Here is an 18322-nt window from a genome sequence, read left to right as displayed (position 1 = left end):
CCTTTCGCCGCCAACAGAATCGTGAAAACATGAAAAATGGTACTAAAACTACAAGGTTGGAAGAAGTCAAGAGGTGGGGACGAAAGGATGGAGGGGGAAAAGAGTAACACGAAACGCCCGCCAAATGCTGGAAACAAAAATGACAAGAGGGTTGGTTGTTCAAGCTTCTGACGATGCAGGTACTGCGCTGGGTGCAGGGGGTGGTGCCTGGTTCCCAGGTTGTTCATTTTGCAATCGTCGTTGGGCCTGAACCTGGGCTGCTTGAGCTTGCGCCTGCGCATGAGCTTGGGCAGCCACAGCGGCTTGTTCGCGCGCCTTCGCCATGGTAATGGCACGGTGCTGCATGATTTGAATGCTGAACCCATCTGTTTCGAAGACGGATTCTTCATCAGAATCTTCTTGATCGAACTTAAATCGATCGGCCTTGAAAGGATCCATATCAATTTTACAGCGCGCCGCGAAGTTACGACGATCAATCATCAACCGACCACCTCGTCCGACACGTCTGCGGAATGACGGCATTCGATGTGGCTCCTCGTGCATCTCCATGGCTCGGGAGGCAATCTTATCTCGAGAGAAGAGGGGGCTAGTTATATCTAATGATGTGTCCATCATATCGCCAGACGACTCTGATGATGGTGGGGTTGGTAATTGTGCGGTAAAGGCAGGGCGAAAGGCAGTCGCATCGAATGTCCTTTCGGGAGAGGGAGAAAGTGGCGCGCGAGTATGATCGACATAACCCTCGTTCCACTTGATATGCTTGGTGATATTTGCTTTGATATCCCGCAAGATCTCGTTCTCCTTCTCCGCTTGGACATCTTCCAGCAATTGCAAATCTTCTGCGCCCTGAAGGCCCCCCTTGAGAGGCATCCGGAGCTGAGGCGCATTGGGACGTTGTCCGGGTGGGATCTCCATTGGCTTCTTCTTGGGCTGTGAAGGGTCAGCATTTACATGTCTCCGAGTGTCTGGAGCAATGCTTACCTTTTGGTTGATCAGATCCTCGTCGTCGTCCTTGATGTTCAACTTGCGCTTCATGTCCTTGACCTCGGAGCGCTGCAAGAAGATCGTTCGCTCCATTGTCAACATCTCCTTACGGGCCACTTCGCGTTGCCGTACCAATGCGACCATTTGTCGAGCATCCTCAAGCTCCTTACGCAGTCGGCGCAGCTTCTCAGCACTTTGCGCGTCACGACCACGGGTCTTACGAATCTGACGCACTTCACGTCGTCGGAAACAAACATAAGGATCGCTATCGTCAGTGTCCTGGCCAGTTTCAAACTAAAAGGGATACAGTCAGCACGGTTTACGTTTGCCTATGACTCGGAAGCTATGCGAAACTCACCTTGAGGCTCGGCTCCAGAGAATTATTGTTCTCCACGGACCGACGCGATTTCCAGTGGGGGTAAATGTCTTTGGCAAAGTGCTTCACAGCTTCCTCTACGGCAGCATCCATGGCCTGCTCCATTTCTGTGAAGCTCAGGACTGGCGGGCTATCTACGGCCGCAAATGGTTGCTTGGCTTGTGCCGTCTCCTCAAAGAAATTCATTGTCGCCTCGAAATTATCCTCGGAGCATTGCGCTGATGGGTCGCGCTTCTGGTTGTAAATTTTGAGGAAGACAGCGTCCTCCTCAGTCATGTTGTAAGTGCATCCACAGCAGTCCTCGACGGTGGCCGAGGAGCGGATATACGTCGCGGGTTGCGAAAAGAGTGGAGGGTACAGCTCATCATAGCGCAGGCTACTGAGGATGGTTTCGGGGGTGGGAATATGCGCATCGTTGACTTTGCCCTGTGCGGTGAGGTTTATGGCAACTTGCAAGTGGAATTCCTATGATACGCGTGAGGTGGTCAGTCTCGTGAAAATTTCGTGTCGCTTTGGCGATGATATCACGTGATATTCAGGGATGAGGCTAAAAGTGTGGCTAGGGCGTGATAAGAAGGGGGGGTGATGACTCACCGACTCCTCGGCCTTTTCGACACCAGTTTCGATCTGCTGGAGATTTTGGATATCTTCTTCTAAAGCATCGATATCCTCCTCACGAACGATGGGAATGGAGGCCTTAGACGTGAGCTTTTTAGGGCGCGTCCGGCCCAGGCCCCCGTACCGAGTCATAGCGTCGGAGCGGGCAAAACAGCAACGACCATGGGGGGGTTCGTAATAAAATTGGTGTCAGTGTAAAGCTCAGGTCATGCGCCTTGTTGTAGTCGTATTTTCGAGATAAAAAATGGATGGGAAGGGGGATGTATTGACGGCAGAAAACAGGCGGCTTTGGGGCAGGCGGTTGGGTTGACGTTGCAATGTCACCCGGTGATGGGCTGTTTTGGGCGGGCGCACGGGCTCAGGGGCTCGCTTGGTGGTCCGATTCGGGTTAGTGCGGGGCTGGGCATTATCAGATTCATCTGCCCCCATCGCGCCTTCCCTTTGGAACCCCCTGCTTTCCCCATATCTTTTAGGTCGTCGACCGTTCCTGCCGTGCTCGCCATATCACCTGATCTCGAAATCTTCACTTCTTCTGTTCCTTTTCCCCACATTTAAATCTACACTTACCTTCCCCCCTCATCCACCTCTCCCTTCCCGCTTCCCGCTTACCTCATAATGGAGTCGCCGTCTAAACCCAACGCTGCCGCCATGCACAACGTGCAACGCCGACGTGGTTCCGTAGGGACCTCTCAGCTGTTTGATAACATCGTCTCTACTTCCAACTGTGTGTTCATGCTTAGTCTTCCCGGTCGGAAACTCTCCACTAGCGTGGGCTGACATCGGAGAAAAACAGTCAACCGTGATGAAGTCGACCGCCTACGAAAGCGATTTATGAAGCTTGATAAGGTGCGACCTACTTCACAAAAGCTTTGATGATATCTTTCGCTGACTTTTAGCAATTAACAGGATGCTTCCGGCACTATTGACCGCGACGAATTCCTCTCCCTTCCTCAAGTCTCCTCCAACCCCTTAGCTACAAGGTTCGTTCCATCGCGTCGGCGTCAAATCTCATATCCCGCCATGAAATACATGTTTGGTTGACTCAAGGCTGTCACACAATTTAGAATGATTGCGATCTTCGATGAAGACGGTGGTGGTGATGTCGACTTCCAAGAGTTCGTCACTGGTCTCTCGGCATTTAGCTCCAAGGGCAACAAGGAGGAGAAACTGCGCTTTGCATTCAAGGTCTACGATATCGATCGTGATGGCTACATTTCCAACGGAGAGCTGTTTATTGTGCTGAAGATGATGGTGGGAAATAACCTGAAGGATATCCAACTGCAACAAATCGTTGATAAGACCATCATGGAGGCCGATAAGGATGGCGATGGACGCATCAGCTTCGAGGAGTTTATGGACATGGTAGATAGTACCGATGTCAACCTGAGCATGACTCTGAGTAGGTTTATCTTCCTGTACTTGTGCGAGTTTTACGAGCTGGACAGATTGGGTGCTGACATGCCATGCAGATCAAATATAACGAGTACCTTCTCGGTACCTGTATGTTGTCGCCTCTTATCTACTCACCATACGTTTCTACCATTTTCAGTTTTTGTTTCAAACTGCGCCACTCCGCCTCGGCCTTGGAATATACTTCATTTTGGAAGGAAGTGGATCACACGATTATGACATGACTCTATGACCAGCGACGTGCATTTATGTAGTTTAGTGGTTTGCTCTCCGAAAATGTTTGGGGGCAAAGAAAAAATAAAGAAAAAGAAAAAAACAGGTCGTGGGACTTTGGACGGGGAGATAAAACCTTGCTCCCCTATGAAATATGAAACGTTCGAAACCAATCAACGCCCATGTGTCTTGTGCCCCATCTGATACACCTCCCAAACCCCGAGTCAGATCTCAGCCTCCTCCGCGAACTCCTCGGACCAACCTCTTTCCGTCCGGACTGCAACGTGGTCCACAACACCTCAGAAGAAGCGCAGTTGTAATCGCAATTCTCTTGCTAGTACAAGACCCCTTGGGAAGACAGTAGCACCGATTCGCCTTGTCTCTTCCACCCCCACTCTCCAAGTTATCTCCCCGAGCGGGGCACTTTATTTTTTTATTATTTCTACTTTCATTCTTACATTCGTTTTATCTTTTGGATCTGATTTCAAAAATTCAAATAAAAGTAAAAATTAAACTAAAAATAAACTCAAGAGATCCATCCCCAACGAGCGGCAATGCTATAATTGGCAACTTGTCAGCTGACAGAGTTGTCACGAAAGGTTGTAATGAATTTCTACCTAAACACCGGTTAATGTATGTTATGATTACTCCGATGACGCATCGGAGGTATGTATGCATCGAGAGATGAATCCTGTTTCATCCTCGACCAGGGTCACTAGATAAGGTACCTAAAGGCCAAGTATAGCTACTTGGCCCAAGTGGGTATTATTCGGGAAAGTATATCGACATACTTCAAGTTAAGATACTATGTCAGTTAGGTGGAAGGACTAAGATGAAGAGGCTTCAAGTTTTTCAGCTTTCACGGTGCAACTGCTGGCCCGGCCACCGGGCTCCTGGTCAGAAGCGGTATACATCCCACCATATCAGGCCGAGTCCCGACGCAAGTTGCATTACCTGGTGCGACCAGTTTAGTACTTCACAATATGTCATTGTTCGAAGGTGTACATTGATACATCCAAATTAGTAGCTATTGCCTAACCGGAGACCTAAACTGATGCTTATTGAAGTACAGGTCGGGACCGCTATTCATATAGTACTATGTGTGCATAGATAGGTATATGTAGTATGTATTAAATGCTAGTAGTAGGTAATAGGTTGGGTTGACAGGGCTGTCGATGCCAGGCGGGTCCACGAGTTTCGGGAGTACAAAGTACGCCGATAGTATTACATATGTACTAGTATATTATCTTGATATATAGGTATTTCTGCTTATATATTCGCCTATTATTGAGCTGCAGGTCATTCCAGGATTAAATTGGGCTCTCCCTTATATTTGCTCTGAATATTAATCTATGACTGGACATGTACGGTGTGGCTATTTTCATTATCATTTCAACCTCTTCCAACCCCAAGCAAAAGTACAGATGTACGGAGATTGTAAAATAGTTGGTGAAACCCTCGACCCAAAGCTCGACATGTCCCCATCCCAACCAGAACGTCGGATCCGGTTGGAGGCGCAATGACACTGATCGACGGCCGAGTGGGAATTTTTGGATTTTGACAGATCCAGTTCCTGGGGCTGCAGATCGGCAATCGGGCAGACAATGGGACTTGCATGTCTCGGATTAATAGATTTTGGGTATTTGTATTTGTATTTCTATTTGTATTCTGTCGATCAATTTAATATTTTAGGAGAGGAAGAAGGAAAAAGAATCTTTCTATGTTAGTGTATTTGGGTTTCTTTTTTCCTTTTCCTTTTTGCTCCTTAATGCATTCCAATATTTGTTTCCCTTGATTGCGTACTTCTTCTGTTCGAGGGAATCAAAAGTCCTCGGTGAGAAAGGGGGGGCAAGCACCCAGCAGCTGTCCGGGCAATCGAGCGCCTCGGAATGTACCACCCGCCCTTATGCCCTTTGGGAGGAAACCCCCTTTTTGTGTAAAACTTTTTAATCACTTTAACATGGCCATGTTTGGGTATTTGTCATTGTGATCGAGGGTGTATGTCTCTATAAGGCAAGATGTCATGGGGTTGTTTGATTATGGTTTTATCTGTTTATTCGGCTTCAAAGTATGAAGCGGATAGTATGAACTGCAGATTCCTACTCCCAGGCTACTGGGTCACGATGCAGACCTGACAGTTCCTTTTTGACTTGACGTATAGATTTGCTTTTTTCTTAAATTAAATTAAATTTTTATTCTTCATTTTTATTTTTATTTTTATTTATTTCCCCCCTATTCCCTGCTGGTCCTCTTGGAGGTAGCGAGCAAGGGGATGTGTGTTTGTTGTCATAGGGCACCGCCACGGCTTCATGGATCGTCAGCCCCAAGCATAAGAGTTACACAATCAAAACAACCAAGAACCCAGATAATGATAATGGCTGGGTCCCTCCGTAAATTAGAAATACAATTGATCAAATAATCCGAAAAAAGAAACTACAAAATACAAAATACAACATACAAAATCATCCTGACAATCCAACTTCGCACCTGACCTTAAAACCCGAAGCTGAGACTGGAGATGACTGGGGATATTATTGGATTAGGGAGATTATTATTATTACTATTATTTTCGGTGATGATCTCTGTATTTTAATATATTCTGATAATATTAAATCAAATTATATTTGAATATTTTTTTTTTTTTAATTCCCCTCCCTTTTTCCTGCCGGTTCCTCTTCCCCCCCTCTCCCCTTCTTGAACCCCATCTTATCCCTAGCTTTCGGGAACCCACCAGGAACCAGCCTACCGGGTTCCCGGGCGATCGCAGCAGTACAGGCCCGAAACGAGTTTAGGCGTAGATCACACCGATCGGCGGGCTCTAGCGCTCTTATACGTAGATAGTCTCAAATACTATGCCCCTTCTCTACCCAAGAAAGATCCACCATGACACGAGCCCGATGAGGACATCGTGCTTTTGTTCTTGAGGTCTGACTGGTATGTTCAGCTGTTCCTTTTCTAGCGTCATCCTTTTCTTGATTCTCTGGTCAATAAATCTAAGTTTCTATTTGGATTATCTCATTTTATTTGCTGCTTCGCTTCTTGGGAATCCTGCTCACTGGTCCATCAGATTCATCATATTCCAACTACACACATTCTGGGAGTTGGGGATTGGGAACATTTTTTTTTCTTTTTTTCTCTCTTTCCTCACTTCTTCCATTCTTGGGAGTCTGGCTCGGGCTTTCGTTCGATTAAAGTCTAGATTACGTGGAGCCTCTTGCACGACTATATGTACATCCTGTCGACCCTGGTTATTGGTGACCTTCGATAGCCCGGCACAGCTGAACAGTTTACGTTAGCCCACCACCGATCCATATAGGATCATACCGGTGCACAGCGTTGCAAAGCATAACAAGAGTATCAAGAAGACCCAAATAAACAACATCCAACAGAACACAAGAAAAGAAAAATCAAAACCAGAGAAAAAATCAAAATCAAGCCAGGGTTATCCCCCAAACGATACATTCTTATTTCTCTGTTCTTGCTTGGTTTCTGTTCAAGCTGGCATCCTACGCAAGTCCACCGTTATCCCCCAAACGTTGGACCAATCTCGATCTACGCAGGTCCGCGTGGGACAGTCTCATGGATGGCGACCAACGCATGAAGCATCATGAGCGGTTGATGGCACGATCTAGGAATGGTACGACCGGTGGCCGTGGCATCGATCATTTCGACTCGGCCATGAACCCACGTGGAGACCCAACGGGGATGTCACAGGCACCGGACCGGTCTCAGATGTCCTACGACTACGGATATACAGGTAGCTCCTTTAATGGCGGTTCGCTACATCCCATCGATGTGCCTGACCCAACAGAGTTTGCCCGCCAACGACAGACAGCCTCACAGGGAATTCAGCATGCAAATCCCCATCAATATCCGCACCCGCATCAACATCAACATCAAGATGCTTCCCAACACCAGCAGCATCCTATTCAGCAAACCATGCAGCAACCACGGCGACGGGTGGCGCAGGATCCGTCGCCGTTCGTGCCGTACGAGTCGGCAATGCTGTACGGCTTCGGTCAGCAGGGTCCAGCACAAGGACCCTTCGACGTTGTTCCACAGTACCCGACACGGCAGTCTGCAGCGATTGAAGCCCTGTCGAATCCATTTGCCGTTCCACGGTATTTCACCCCGGAAGAGCAGCCGTCAGTGACGGGGGTCCCAGCGCTCTCAACTTATCTCAATCCGCAAATGCCATATAATCAACCCGGCCCCATCGCGCGCCCGAACACTACGCAAACCTTTCCCCCTACTATGACAGATTTCACTTCGATCGGCACCGCATCCTCGAGCCGATTGGATTCGCAGCCTCCCCAGCATCAGCCTGATCCACCTCGGCTGCCTCCGTCGGATCCTCCTTCCCTCGAGGAGGCTTACTCTTACTATCAGCGATCAATGCGCATCACCTTTGACCACGTCCGTGCGGGACGATTGGTGGAAGCCAGTCGATTATTGTTGGAAATTTCCGAGTGGCTTGTGACGCACGCACGGGATCTTGGTAGGTTCATCTTATTTCATGTTTTGATTTGAATTTCAATTTGCGATTCGATATCTTGCATACTTTGGGGGATGATTTGCTTTTTTTCATTTATCCCAGTCTTCTTTTTTCGTGTTTTTTTCGTGTTTTTTATTTATATTTGTGGATTTCGGTTTATATTCCCTGCAAGTGGTAAGACGAAGGTTCGTTGGCCATTGATTCTGTTTGGCTGGAACCAGAAAAAAAAGAAGAAAAAAAAAGGACCGTCGCACCGGATCATACTATGGACTGGACCCTTAACTTTTTTTCCCTTGTCTCTGTGATCCCTTCGATCTTATTCGTTTATTATTTTTCATGTCAACCCTCTACGACTTTTTTTTCACTTTTTGTCTGCAGGCGCGCGTCATGCCAGCATCATCTGACATTCTGTTGTGTGATAAAAAAGAAAAAAAGGAGAAGAACAAAACCTAATTGACTTTTTATGATAAATAGGAATTCTACGCGACGACCATCTATCTTATCCTGATCGCTTGAATCTTTGGCGAGAATTTAATATCTGCTGGCTCGCCCTTTGTCAAAAACAGAAGGATTTAACTCAGGATTATATTGTGATAGGGCACGCTCCTGCACAAATCATCCCACAGCAACGCATGGAAGGAATGGGAAGGGATCTAATTCAACTTTGTGATCAATTAGAGCAGTACGGCCTTGTGGATTACCAGATGGGGATTTGGGAAGAGGAGATCCTTTGTGGTAAGTTGAGATGTATCACTTTTCCCTTTTTTTGAATGCTTCCAAATCATCTAAAGCAAAAAACAAAAAAAAAAAAAAAAAAAAAGCACCAGCATTAATGCAAGTTTTATAGTGCTGGGTCAATGTCTCGATCTAATGGAAAGCAAACCCGAACTCCACCATATGCAAGCGGTACCTGAACCGGCGACTGCAGCCCCACAACCTTGAAAACCCTAACTCTACATATATCCATCATATATATGTATCGTTTCTTCTCCCGTTTCCTCCCCAGATATCAACTCCGAGTCTCTCAATCGGCGTCATCTAAAGCTCTACCCAAGGTTCTAATCGCAAGTGTTCCGTGTCCGTGCTGTGATCACATCGGGACGGGTGGTTGGCGTGGCGCTAGTGAGCAATAGCCTACCCATGGCGCCGGCCTCGATTGGTTTATCTTTCTGATCGCCAAGAGGTTCCGACCTAATTGTTTGTTCTTTTTTTCCCTTTGCTTTAGTCCTTCCTTCTTACCAAAAGGATCTTTAGTCCGTATTTGACATCGCTTCATGGGCTTTGCGTTTGACCCCAATCCCAGGGACCGGGGTCAGATCCATGTGATCAAGTTGATCATTTCATACCTCGATCCTTGATCCTCTATACTCGACTCCAAACTGTCCGTACTCTCCACATCTAACTCCTCCACCTCTCAATCACTCTACCCGCGCCGTCCCGTCTCTTTCCATATCTCCCCCTCCTATGTTTCCTCTTTTTTTTTTACCTATATTTCTTACCCACCTACTTGGCTCCAGTTCGGTTCGTCTAGCCTTCTCGGGACACCAAAATGTGACGTGACGCGTGATAAAATGATCTATGCTACATATGATGGAGCTTTCTTTTTGTGTGTTTCGCTCTTTACAAGTCGTATATATCCAAAAGTCGATTTCTACCAGGGCTCTCTACTAGGGTACCATGATATCCCAGGTTTCTCAATTTATTATGTTCTCTTATCCGCACGATTTATTTGGTGATTGTTCTCTTCCAGGGCGGGTTTACTAGTAGGCATGTGGTGTTGATTTACATCATAATATAGATGTGAGGCACTGAGCACCAATAAAAAACCAAAGCCACTGGCTCTAGCACTTGATCGGTATTAGTCTTCATAGTTAAATGTAGTTGAATTTTTGAGTTGATAGTATTGCATGGATAGTGCCATGGTTCCACTGTCATTAGATACTTGAAAATGTTCAATCCCATTCTGAATATATAGTATACAACTACTAGTAGTACTACATACTACTATAGTACATACTATCCCGAGGAAGTTATGATCCATGGATATAGTACCTCCGAGTCTTACTATATCAAGGCTGCAGTTTAAGACCTCGGGAGAACCGCACTTTTAACTAAAGCGAACTAGAGCTTATCTATCCATCAGGCAGCCCTGGAGGTGCCACCTGCCATAGTCCCTAAGGCCTTGAGCCTCGTCCTTCAAGTTGTGGTAAGCCCCTGGTTGAATATTTCATATGTGATGATCGGGCGATCATGATCACTGCCCCCAAGGCGATCAATATATTCATGGGTTTTCCAGACGATTTCAACTTTCCACAGTAGTACTACCGTGCAATTGCAAATATACTACCTATATAGCATACTATATATCCATCTCAAGAATTCCAACACAGGCTAGTAGCCGACCAGGTACTACTAATCCGTCGAGATTTAAGGTTACGCGTCCTGCGAGTATCACTGATGAAGGCCCATATGCATTGGAGTACAGGATATATATAATAAAACAGAAATGCCGACTCAGGCTGCTAAGGCAGATGGAAATAATACATGGTAGATAAAAGAAAAAGAGAAGCATCGCTTGGCACCAAATTCCACATGTGCACTTTTCAACGCTTGACCCAGGTTGGCATCTTACGAGCCTTAACATGACCGGCCTTCTTCCTCTCCACACGACGAGCATCGACAGTGATGACACCAGCTATATATGAATTAGTGAATGCCCAATGCTCGAGTAAAAATATTACGGAAAACGTACCTCTCCGCAATGAAGGCTTCAAGCCCGGCTCGTGAATTAACAACGCTCTGGCAATTGCCAAAGTAATAGCTTCTGCTTGTCCAGTCACACCACCACCATGAACTGTCGCCCAAACATTATACTTATCAAGACGCTCGGTGCATCGTAATGGCCACAGAGCACTCTCCCGATCATGCAAACGCTGGAAAACCTCCACCAAAGACTTGCCATTGACCAGGACCTCGCCTTCACCCTCAACCAGCTGCACAACAGCAGTGGACTCCTTACGCTTGCCCTTTGCGCGGGCACGTCCCATATCGTCCACTTGTCGCGGTGTAGCTTCCTTGGAGTAGGGGTTACCGGGACGCAGGAAGGACGCCAGCGTCTGTCGCACCTCGTTCGGCACCATCTCGGGTACGATTCGGTTCATCTGTTGCAGGATCTTGAGAAGACTCCTGTATTTCTTGACTGGGACGACTTCACCCACGAAGTCACGGAATTGTGCTAGCTTCAGCCAGGCCATGCGCGGGGCTTGGGCAGCTTCGACTATGGGTAGATTTGCGTATTTGGCTTGCATTGACTCAAGACGGAGGACATGATCGATGAAGCGTGGGTTACCGGAGAAGTAGGAAGGGGATGCGGGAACCATTCGAGCGGGAGCGAGTTTGAACCTCTCGAAGTCGATTTGGGGTGCGGCTTTTACGGAGGTGTCGGTCTCCGGGTTGGTCTTGGCCTCTGTCGCATAATTGCGGACTGCGCGGCTAAGAGTTGGGATTTTTGACCCTGAGTGTGTTGAATTACTCAGTCGCAGTGACTGCATTGCTTGCACAATGCCATTGGGTGCGTGGCGGGCCATGGTGGATGTATTTGCCAGGGACCAGCTCTGCCGACTAATGGAGTCGATTCGGGTGTTGAATTATCGCTCCAGTGTTTTTCCACATGTCATGTGACCAATATCGGAGGCGAGTTAGTCCGAATTCCCGGCGCCGCGCTATTGCCGCACAAAATTTCAACCTGCCCCTCCACTTCCTTCTCTCCTTTCCTTCTTCTCCCTTTCATCCTTTCTTTAACCCCCCTTTTCCTTACAAAATGGCCTTCGGAAAGCTTTACGGTCTCGCTGTACGTGTCTATTAGCTTCATATACTTTGCATCACCATCATTCTAACCTTTTCTTTTCGTTTGACAGGAGAACGGTCGTACCCTCTCCATCCTGGTCGCTGCCAAGCACAACGACCTGGACCTGGAGTTGGTTCAGACTCAGCCCAATGCCGCTGCCAACACCAGCGCTGAGTACCGCAAGATCCAGCCCCTTGGCAAGATCCCTGCTTTCGAGGGTGCCAACGGCTTCAACCTGTCTGAGGCCATTGCCATCGCCATCTATGGTACGTGTTCACAATTTTCTTTCGGTTCCTTTACGTTTTGGATTGAATCACGAGGACCGATTCGGAACATTTTTCTTCAATTCGGCTCAGTCCCCTTAGCCCCCTCTGCCTTTTATGATGAGATATATCAATTAGTTATCCCTGTCAGAACAACAGTGTTGATAAAAACAAACTCTGAAAACCTCGATCAAAACATGAAACTTGTACCCCACTTTAGGGGAAAAACTTTTTCATGGATCTTGGATTCCCCCTTTTCTTATGCCCCGATCACATTTTCACATTGGTGCTTTCAAATTGCTTGATCTATTGTCGATCTATCTATCAAGACCTTGACTAACATGGTTTGGTTTTGTAGTGACCTCCCAGAACGAGAAGACCACCCTTCTGGGCAAGACCAAGCAGGACTATGCTTCCATTGTCCGCTGGATGTCTTACCTCAACAGCGACGTCATCAGCCGCCTGGCCGGCTGGTACCGCCCTCTTATGGGTCTCGACCCCTACAACAAGAAGACTGTCGATGAGACCGTCAAGGCTGTCAAGGCCAACCTGGATGTTCTCGAGAAGCACCTCACTGAGAACACCTACCTCGTTGGCGAGCGTATCACTCTTGCTGATATCTTCGCTGCCTCTCTCCTGACCCGTGCTTTCGCTACCGTTCTTGACAAGGAGTACCGCAGCAGCTCCCCTGCTCTCACCCGTTGGTTCACCACCGTCGTGAACCAGGACTCCTTCAAGGCCGTCCACCAGGCCAAGTTCGCCGATGAGTGCATCAAGTACACCGCTCCTAAGAAGGAGGAGAAGCCCAAGCCCAAGCCCGCTGCCCCCGCTGCCGAGGAGAAGCCCGCTGAGGCCGCCCCCAAGCCCAAGCACCCTCTCGAGGCTCTTGGCCGTCCTACTCTCATCACCGATGACGTGAAGCGTGAGTACTCCAACAACGATGTCCGTACCGTTTTCATGCCTTGGTTCTGGCAGAACTACAAGCCAGAGGAGTACTCCCTCTGGACCGTCGACTACAAGTACGACAGTGAGCTGAAGCTCACCTTCATGGCCAACAACCTGATTGGTGGCTTCCACGCCCGTCTTGAGGCTTCCCGCAAGTACCTCTTCGGTTGCCAGGGTGTCTTCGGTGCCAACTACGCCTGTGTCATCCGTGGTGTCTTCCTTGTCCGTGGCCAGGAGGCTGCCCCTGCTTTCAGCGTCGGCCCCGACTGGGAGAGCTACGAATTCAAGAAGCTCGACCACACCTCCGAGGCTGACCGCAAGTACGTTGAGGACATCTGGTCCTGGGAGGCCCCCGTCACCGTCGATGGCAAGACCCTCGAGATGGTTGACGGCCACGTCTTCAAATAAGCGGCTCGCTCCCCTTTTCCCTTTATCTTTGGCCACCCCCGAAATACCCCTGAGAATGTGAGATCTGGCCTTCCACAGCATGTCCATCCGCTTCTCTTCCCTTCTCACCCATTACTCCCCCCCCTTTTACATCCCTCCATGTTTAAATTGATGTGGCGTGGAGGGATTCAAAATCTTTTACAAGTTACGCGCCGATGTGGTTTATGTTCATGGTTATGATACGTTGTGATGCGAGATGATCGACTTGCTTTCTAGATCAGAAATGCTTCGTCGCTGCTAGTTACTGTCTAGCAATTAAATAAATTGTTTCGACACTGCTTGCGGTGTTGATGAATTTGTTTGCATGTTTCCCTTTCCCTACCCTTGTTCTACCTTCACGTGTAGATGCTTCGTAGAGTACACAGTTAGCACGGATGTCAAATTGCGATCCAACCCTTTCATGGTTGTGGTTGTGCCGAAGAAGTGCTTATATTGAGTGGAGGATTTTTTCTCTTTGACCAGTGAGTACTAGATTTGTGTCCAACAGCTTCGGCTGAGGTGGCATACATCCATTGAAGATCTGGGACATACCTACTATGAAGACCAAAAGTTGTAGCACGTAACATCTAGTTCAGTTGAAGAAATTTAACAATCTTTCATGAATATTCACCTTTTCAATACATTCCCTCTTACTGCACTCGTACTAATTATATGACCCCATGGTGCCTTGGACGTTGCTTCTATGTTAAATCATACAGAGATAACATGCATCAATACTGCATCAACTACGAAATCATGCGCATGCATACATAATAGGAAGATATGTTGATGTAATTCTAAAATATGCAATATTCACAAAACATACAAAAATAGCCACGACTGGTTAACGTCAACCAGTCAGTTCAACTTCAGGACAAACAAGACATTTCACGCAATTGGCAATACCCCAAATCATGCCAGTTATTGCACCATGATGTTGGGGCTTCGAACCAAGAGAGAAATCACTTCTTAAGCCCAAGTCCCTCCTCCAAACGATCTAGCATCGAATTTCTCGATACATCAGATCTAGCCGGGGAAAACGACCGTTGACGAGGATTGAATTGGAAGCCTGGTGATTGTTCGGCTGAATGTAAAGCGTTAGAGAAATCTGGATTCGTAACAGCGACACTTGAAGATGATACATTCAGAGGGTCCATAGCAGCCGCAGCAGCAGTAGAAGGGTCGCCAAGGCTTGTTGCATCCACTGGCACTGGATCGGAAACAGATGGAATTAGTCCTTTAGATCTGACGCTGTATCGTGGTGCTTCCGGGTTATCGAGCGTCGTGGATACGTTCGGATCGAGCTCTTTCAATATCTCTTGCTGTTTCATCTGCTCGCGTTCTGCCTTCTTGCGCTGTTTAGCCGCTTTACGGGCCTCGTTGCGGCTTAGTTTGGGCAATGCTTGAGATGGAGGATTGGATGACTGCGCGACTGCTGTAGCTGCAGATGCAGACGGTAGAGCGTCGGGTGTACCACCGATGGAAGCCGTGGGAGCGACTGCTGGAGCAGAGCCCTGCGGTATTGATCCGGCGTTGGCTTTGGCGGCGTCTTCCAGGGCCTTCTTTTCTCTCTTATTTGCCTTCTTTTCTGCCTTTTTGGCTTTCTTGGCGGCTTTCTTTTCTGCATCGCTGCGAAATTGGGGCTGACCTTTCTGTGAAGCACCAGATGCCTCGCCTTGAGCGAGGTTTGTGGATGTAGACGGAAGCTTAGCTCCACCGTCTTCCGATACATCAATGTCATCTTCCAGGCCTTCTGGCATCTCTGAATTGATATCTAGATCTAAGACTTTGCAATTTTGCGTTGTCTGGCGCTCCTCCCATACTCGGAATACCTTACTGACATCGTCATGATGAGACAGTGCATCGAGTCTATCCAGAACTCTTCGAAAAAGCATTGTTTCATCAACATTAGGGTTGTTGGTAAACTCTGGAATTTCAAGGATATTGTAAGGCTCACTGAGAGCTTTGATCTTGCTGTCGTCGATAAGGATGGTATTCGTTTGATCCCATCGTTGACCTTCAGGGTAGTAAGGTTGCCTCTTGTTCTGCTTCTGCTTCTGCTTCTTGGAAAATTTGCCACCAGTGCCTCCTTTCGATTTACCCCCATTGCCTGGGTATGCCTCCTGAATTTCAGGAGTGTCCCACACTTTTTTAAGCTCCTTGTATACCTGCAATTTCGCATTATATTGCCTTTGGGTAAGACCGAACTTATCACGGCCCCAACAGGCGACAAGCTTTGATTCCTTTTTGCTCGTTGTAGGGAATAGAGTCTTAGCAATAGCGTTGAGAGTTTGAGGTTTCGAGCTTGTCCAGATCATGACGGAATGTTTTCTACATAGTTCTTCGAGAAATTCTCTTAGCCCGTGGCGTTCAGCGAAAACCGGTGGGAACTTGCGATGTTTTCTGAAGATCAGAGTGCCGTTTAAGTCGAGAATGATTAATAACGGCCGTTTCGGTGTTCTTAGTGGCGGTTGTAAGGCTCGATGCATGTATGCTTCACTCGCCGTAGGTATTGTCATTGGGGGAGTCTTCGATCTTTGTCTTTGAGGGTCTGGTGCAAGTAAATCTGGCGTTTGTCCCGAGGCTCCGGCTAATGTACTCATTGGCTGCGCGCCAGGGAAAGGGAACATGGAGTTGAACGGCATCATGGGGAATGACTGTGTATTGTTCATGAAGAATTGCGGATTCATAAAAGGCATGCTGGGTATTTCGGTTGAAGAATTATTTAGATTCGCATCCGCTGGGTTCCACAATGGAAGGTTGAATGCGCCGAACGCTGTCGATGGTTGATTTCCTGATGAATATGGATTCTGGGTGTGCGGTAATGAGCCTTGGATGGCAGAGCTCTGCTGAGTATTGTAGTATGGGTCGAATCTTTGCGGGTCGTACGTAGCACCACCATAGTACGTTCCGTTATTGTTATGCGCGGGCTGTCCTCCATTCGGATCCGCGCCTTGTGATATATTTATAGATGGAATTCCATTATATGGTAGGGCGTCCCCAGAAAGCTGCCTTTTCTGTCCATTCTCCATTGGTTCAATACTCGCTATGGGGATGTTATGCGCAGGAGTCGCATATCGCGGGGCCCAATCGGTGAAAGTTGGAAACCTACCGGTGTTGGACACACGGCGGAGCTTTTTACTTGGATAAGACAGTTTGAAAGGTATTGGCGATTTCGGAGGAGAATAATTGGCCTCGGAAGAGGAAATACAGGGAGTAATTAACTGAGAAGGAGCGAAAGTCAGTGTCTTCGATCGAAACCCAACGTCGGAGATCGTGACTCCGGTTACAAGAATTGAGTCGTACCTGATTTTGTGGCCTGCACAGATATTTTCGAGTACTTGGCCTTATAGAAGAGATGTGTAGGATACCAGTGCTATACAAGCCAGGCATCTAATATGTTCGAGCGTATGCTGGATATTGGATCTTGATCAAGATGACAAAAAATATCTAATCAGTCTGTTATCAGGTTCACCGCCCGTCGCGGCAGTACTTTTCTTTTTTTGCGATTTGCATTTGCCTTCGTCGTAACAGGATCCAGCCAACCAGTCAACTTCGGAAAAATGGGTATTTCAGATACATTGAACCGCCGTGTGCAGGCGAGACCTGCCGATGATGAGGCTTTTGATTCAGAAGGCTCCGACGTTAGTGAAAGGGGTATCCAACGTGAGGGCGCGGAAGATGATGATTCCGACGATCAATCACAAGATGTACGCATATAAACTGTTAATCATTCGAGCGAAAGCGCAAACCAATTGACTAATGATCCTTTTTTTAGAACGAAGATGCCTCTGGCTCTGACGCCGAGGGTTCCCAAGAGGATGATCTCGACGACGAAGAACTTTCCGATGACCAAGAAGACGCCGATAAAGATGATTTCCAATCTTCTCTAAGCGGTATCTCATTCGGCGCTTTAGCCAAAGCGCAAGCCTCTATGGGTTCCAAAAAGCGGAAGGACAAATCTAAAGAGACCAACGAAACTACCTCGACTGCCTCCCCGCTTGATGACATCCGAGCCCGTATCAGAGAGGCCCGCGAACAGAAAAGAGAAGCTGCTAGTAAAGGTCTAGGAGCGAAAGAGAAGCGAGAAAAGCAAGAACTCAAGGATAAGCGCGCATCCAAACATGCGCCCATGGTTCAATCTTCTAAGCGCGCCGTCACTAGAAAACGTATCGTTGTGGAACCTGAGGCTACTGCGAAGGCCCGTGACCCACGATTTGACGCTGCTGTCATGGGTCATAGTGGTGTGGGGCGGTTCTCAGAGGGAACGAGCAAGGCCTATGCTTTCTTGGACGAATACCGAGTCTCCGAGTTGAAGGATCTTAAGGCGCAGTTTGCCAGGACGAAAAACATGCAGCAGAAGGAGGAGTTGAAGAAGCAGATTCGATCTGCTACTGATAAGTTGAAGGCTATGGAAAGCAAGAAACGCGAACGAGATGTTGCTGCTGAACATAAGAAGCGAGAGAAGCAGTTGATTCGCGAGGGCAAGAAGAGTAATCCTTACTTCCTCAAGAATTCGGATCTGAAGAAGCAGGTCCTGGAGAAGAAGTACGAAGGGATGAAATCCAAGGATCGGGCCAAGGCGCTGGAGCGTCGGCGCAAGAAGATGGCTTCAAAGGAGCGAAAGGATATGCCTATGGAACGCCGTGGGATGGGCGACGACGAGCCTCCAAGTTATCCGAGTTATGGCGGCAACATGAAGCGTCGGCGACTTGCTTAGATACCCAAAACTTGCATTATTTCTT

At 47.8% G+C, this 18322-nt stretch overlaps 7 protein-coding genes across 7 annotated transcripts; 4 read left to right on the top strand and 3 right to left on the bottom strand.

Annotated features, from left to right (window-relative positions):
* Nucleotides 1–159: 159 nt before the first annotated feature.
* Nucleotides 160–2110, bottom strand: N7478_005380 (uncharacterized protein; the record flags this gene model as incomplete). Its single annotated transcript, XM_056921594.1, has 4 exons — nucleotides 160–930; nucleotides 982–1278; nucleotides 1343–1825; nucleotides 1955–2110. 4 exons carry the CDS (start codon nucleotides 2108–2110, stop codon nucleotides 160–162), a joined length of 1707 nt encoding a protein of 568 aa, XP_056779631.1.
* A 483-nt stretch (nucleotides 2111–2593) lies between these two features.
* cnaB (calcineurin regulatory subunit B) lies at nucleotides 2594–3458 on the top strand (the record flags this gene model as incomplete). The annotated part of the gene is made up of 5 exons (XM_056921593.1): nucleotides 2594–2702; nucleotides 2772–2824; nucleotides 2885–2958; nucleotides 3043–3377; nucleotides 3448–3458. The coding sequence occupies 5 exons, from the start codon at nucleotides 2594–2596 to the stop codon at nucleotides 3456–3458; spliced, it is 582 nt and encodes a 193-aa protein (XP_056779630.1).
* A 3722-nt stretch (nucleotides 3459–7180) lies between these two features.
* N7478_005378 (uncharacterized protein) lies at nucleotides 7181–8131 on the top strand (the record flags this gene model as incomplete). The annotated part of the gene is made up of 1 exon (XM_056921592.1): nucleotides 7181–8131. One exon carries the CDS (start codon nucleotides 7181–7183, stop codon nucleotides 8129–8131), a length of 951 nt encoding a protein of 316 aa, XP_056779629.1.
* A 2568-nt stretch (nucleotides 8132–10699) lies between these two features.
* Nucleotides 10700–11683, bottom strand: N7478_005377 (mitochondrial 37S ribosomal protein uS9m; the record flags this gene model as incomplete). The annotated part of the gene is made up of 2 exons (XM_056921591.1): nucleotides 10700–10791; nucleotides 10849–11683. The coding sequence occupies 2 exons, from the start codon at nucleotides 11681–11683 to the stop codon at nucleotides 10700–10702; spliced, it is 927 nt and encodes a 308-aa protein (XP_056779628.1).
* A 233-nt stretch (nucleotides 11684–11916) lies between these two features.
* Nucleotides 11917–13559, top strand: N7478_005376 (putative translation elongation factor eEF-1 subunit gamma; the record flags this gene model as incomplete). The annotated part of the gene is made up of 3 exons (XM_056921590.1): nucleotides 11917–11946; nucleotides 12014–12209; nucleotides 12565–13559. 3 exons carry the CDS (start codon nucleotides 11917–11919, stop codon nucleotides 13557–13559), a joined length of 1221 nt encoding a protein of 406 aa, XP_056779627.1.
* A 980-nt stretch (nucleotides 13560–14539) lies between these two features.
* N7478_005375 (NIF domain protein) lies at nucleotides 14540–16609 on the bottom strand (the record flags this gene model as incomplete). The annotated part of the gene is made up of 1 exon (XM_056921589.1): nucleotides 14540–16609. One exon carries the CDS (start codon nucleotides 16607–16609, stop codon nucleotides 14540–14542), a length of 2070 nt encoding a protein of 689 aa, XP_056779626.1.
* Nucleotides 16610–17140: 531 nt separating this feature from the next.
* Nucleotides 17141–18297, top strand: rrp36 (putative pre-rRNA processing protein; the record flags this gene model as incomplete). Its single annotated transcript, XM_056921588.1, has 2 exons — nucleotides 17141–17287; nucleotides 17356–18297. 2 exons carry the CDS (start codon nucleotides 17141–17143, stop codon nucleotides 18295–18297), a joined length of 1089 nt encoding a protein of 362 aa, XP_056779625.1.
* Nucleotides 18298–18322: the final 25 nt, after the last annotated feature.

This window comes from Penicillium angulare (assembly GCF_028827245.1).
Source record: "Penicillium angulare strain IBT 27051 chromosome Unknown utg000004l_segment0_segment0, whole genome shotgun sequence".
NCBI lineage: Eukaryota > Fungi > Ascomycota > Eurotiomycetes > Eurotiales > Aspergillaceae > Penicillium > Penicillium angulare.
The sequence above is the reverse complement of the archived record's forward strand: the minus strand, read 5'-3'. Positions and strand labels throughout refer to the sequence as shown.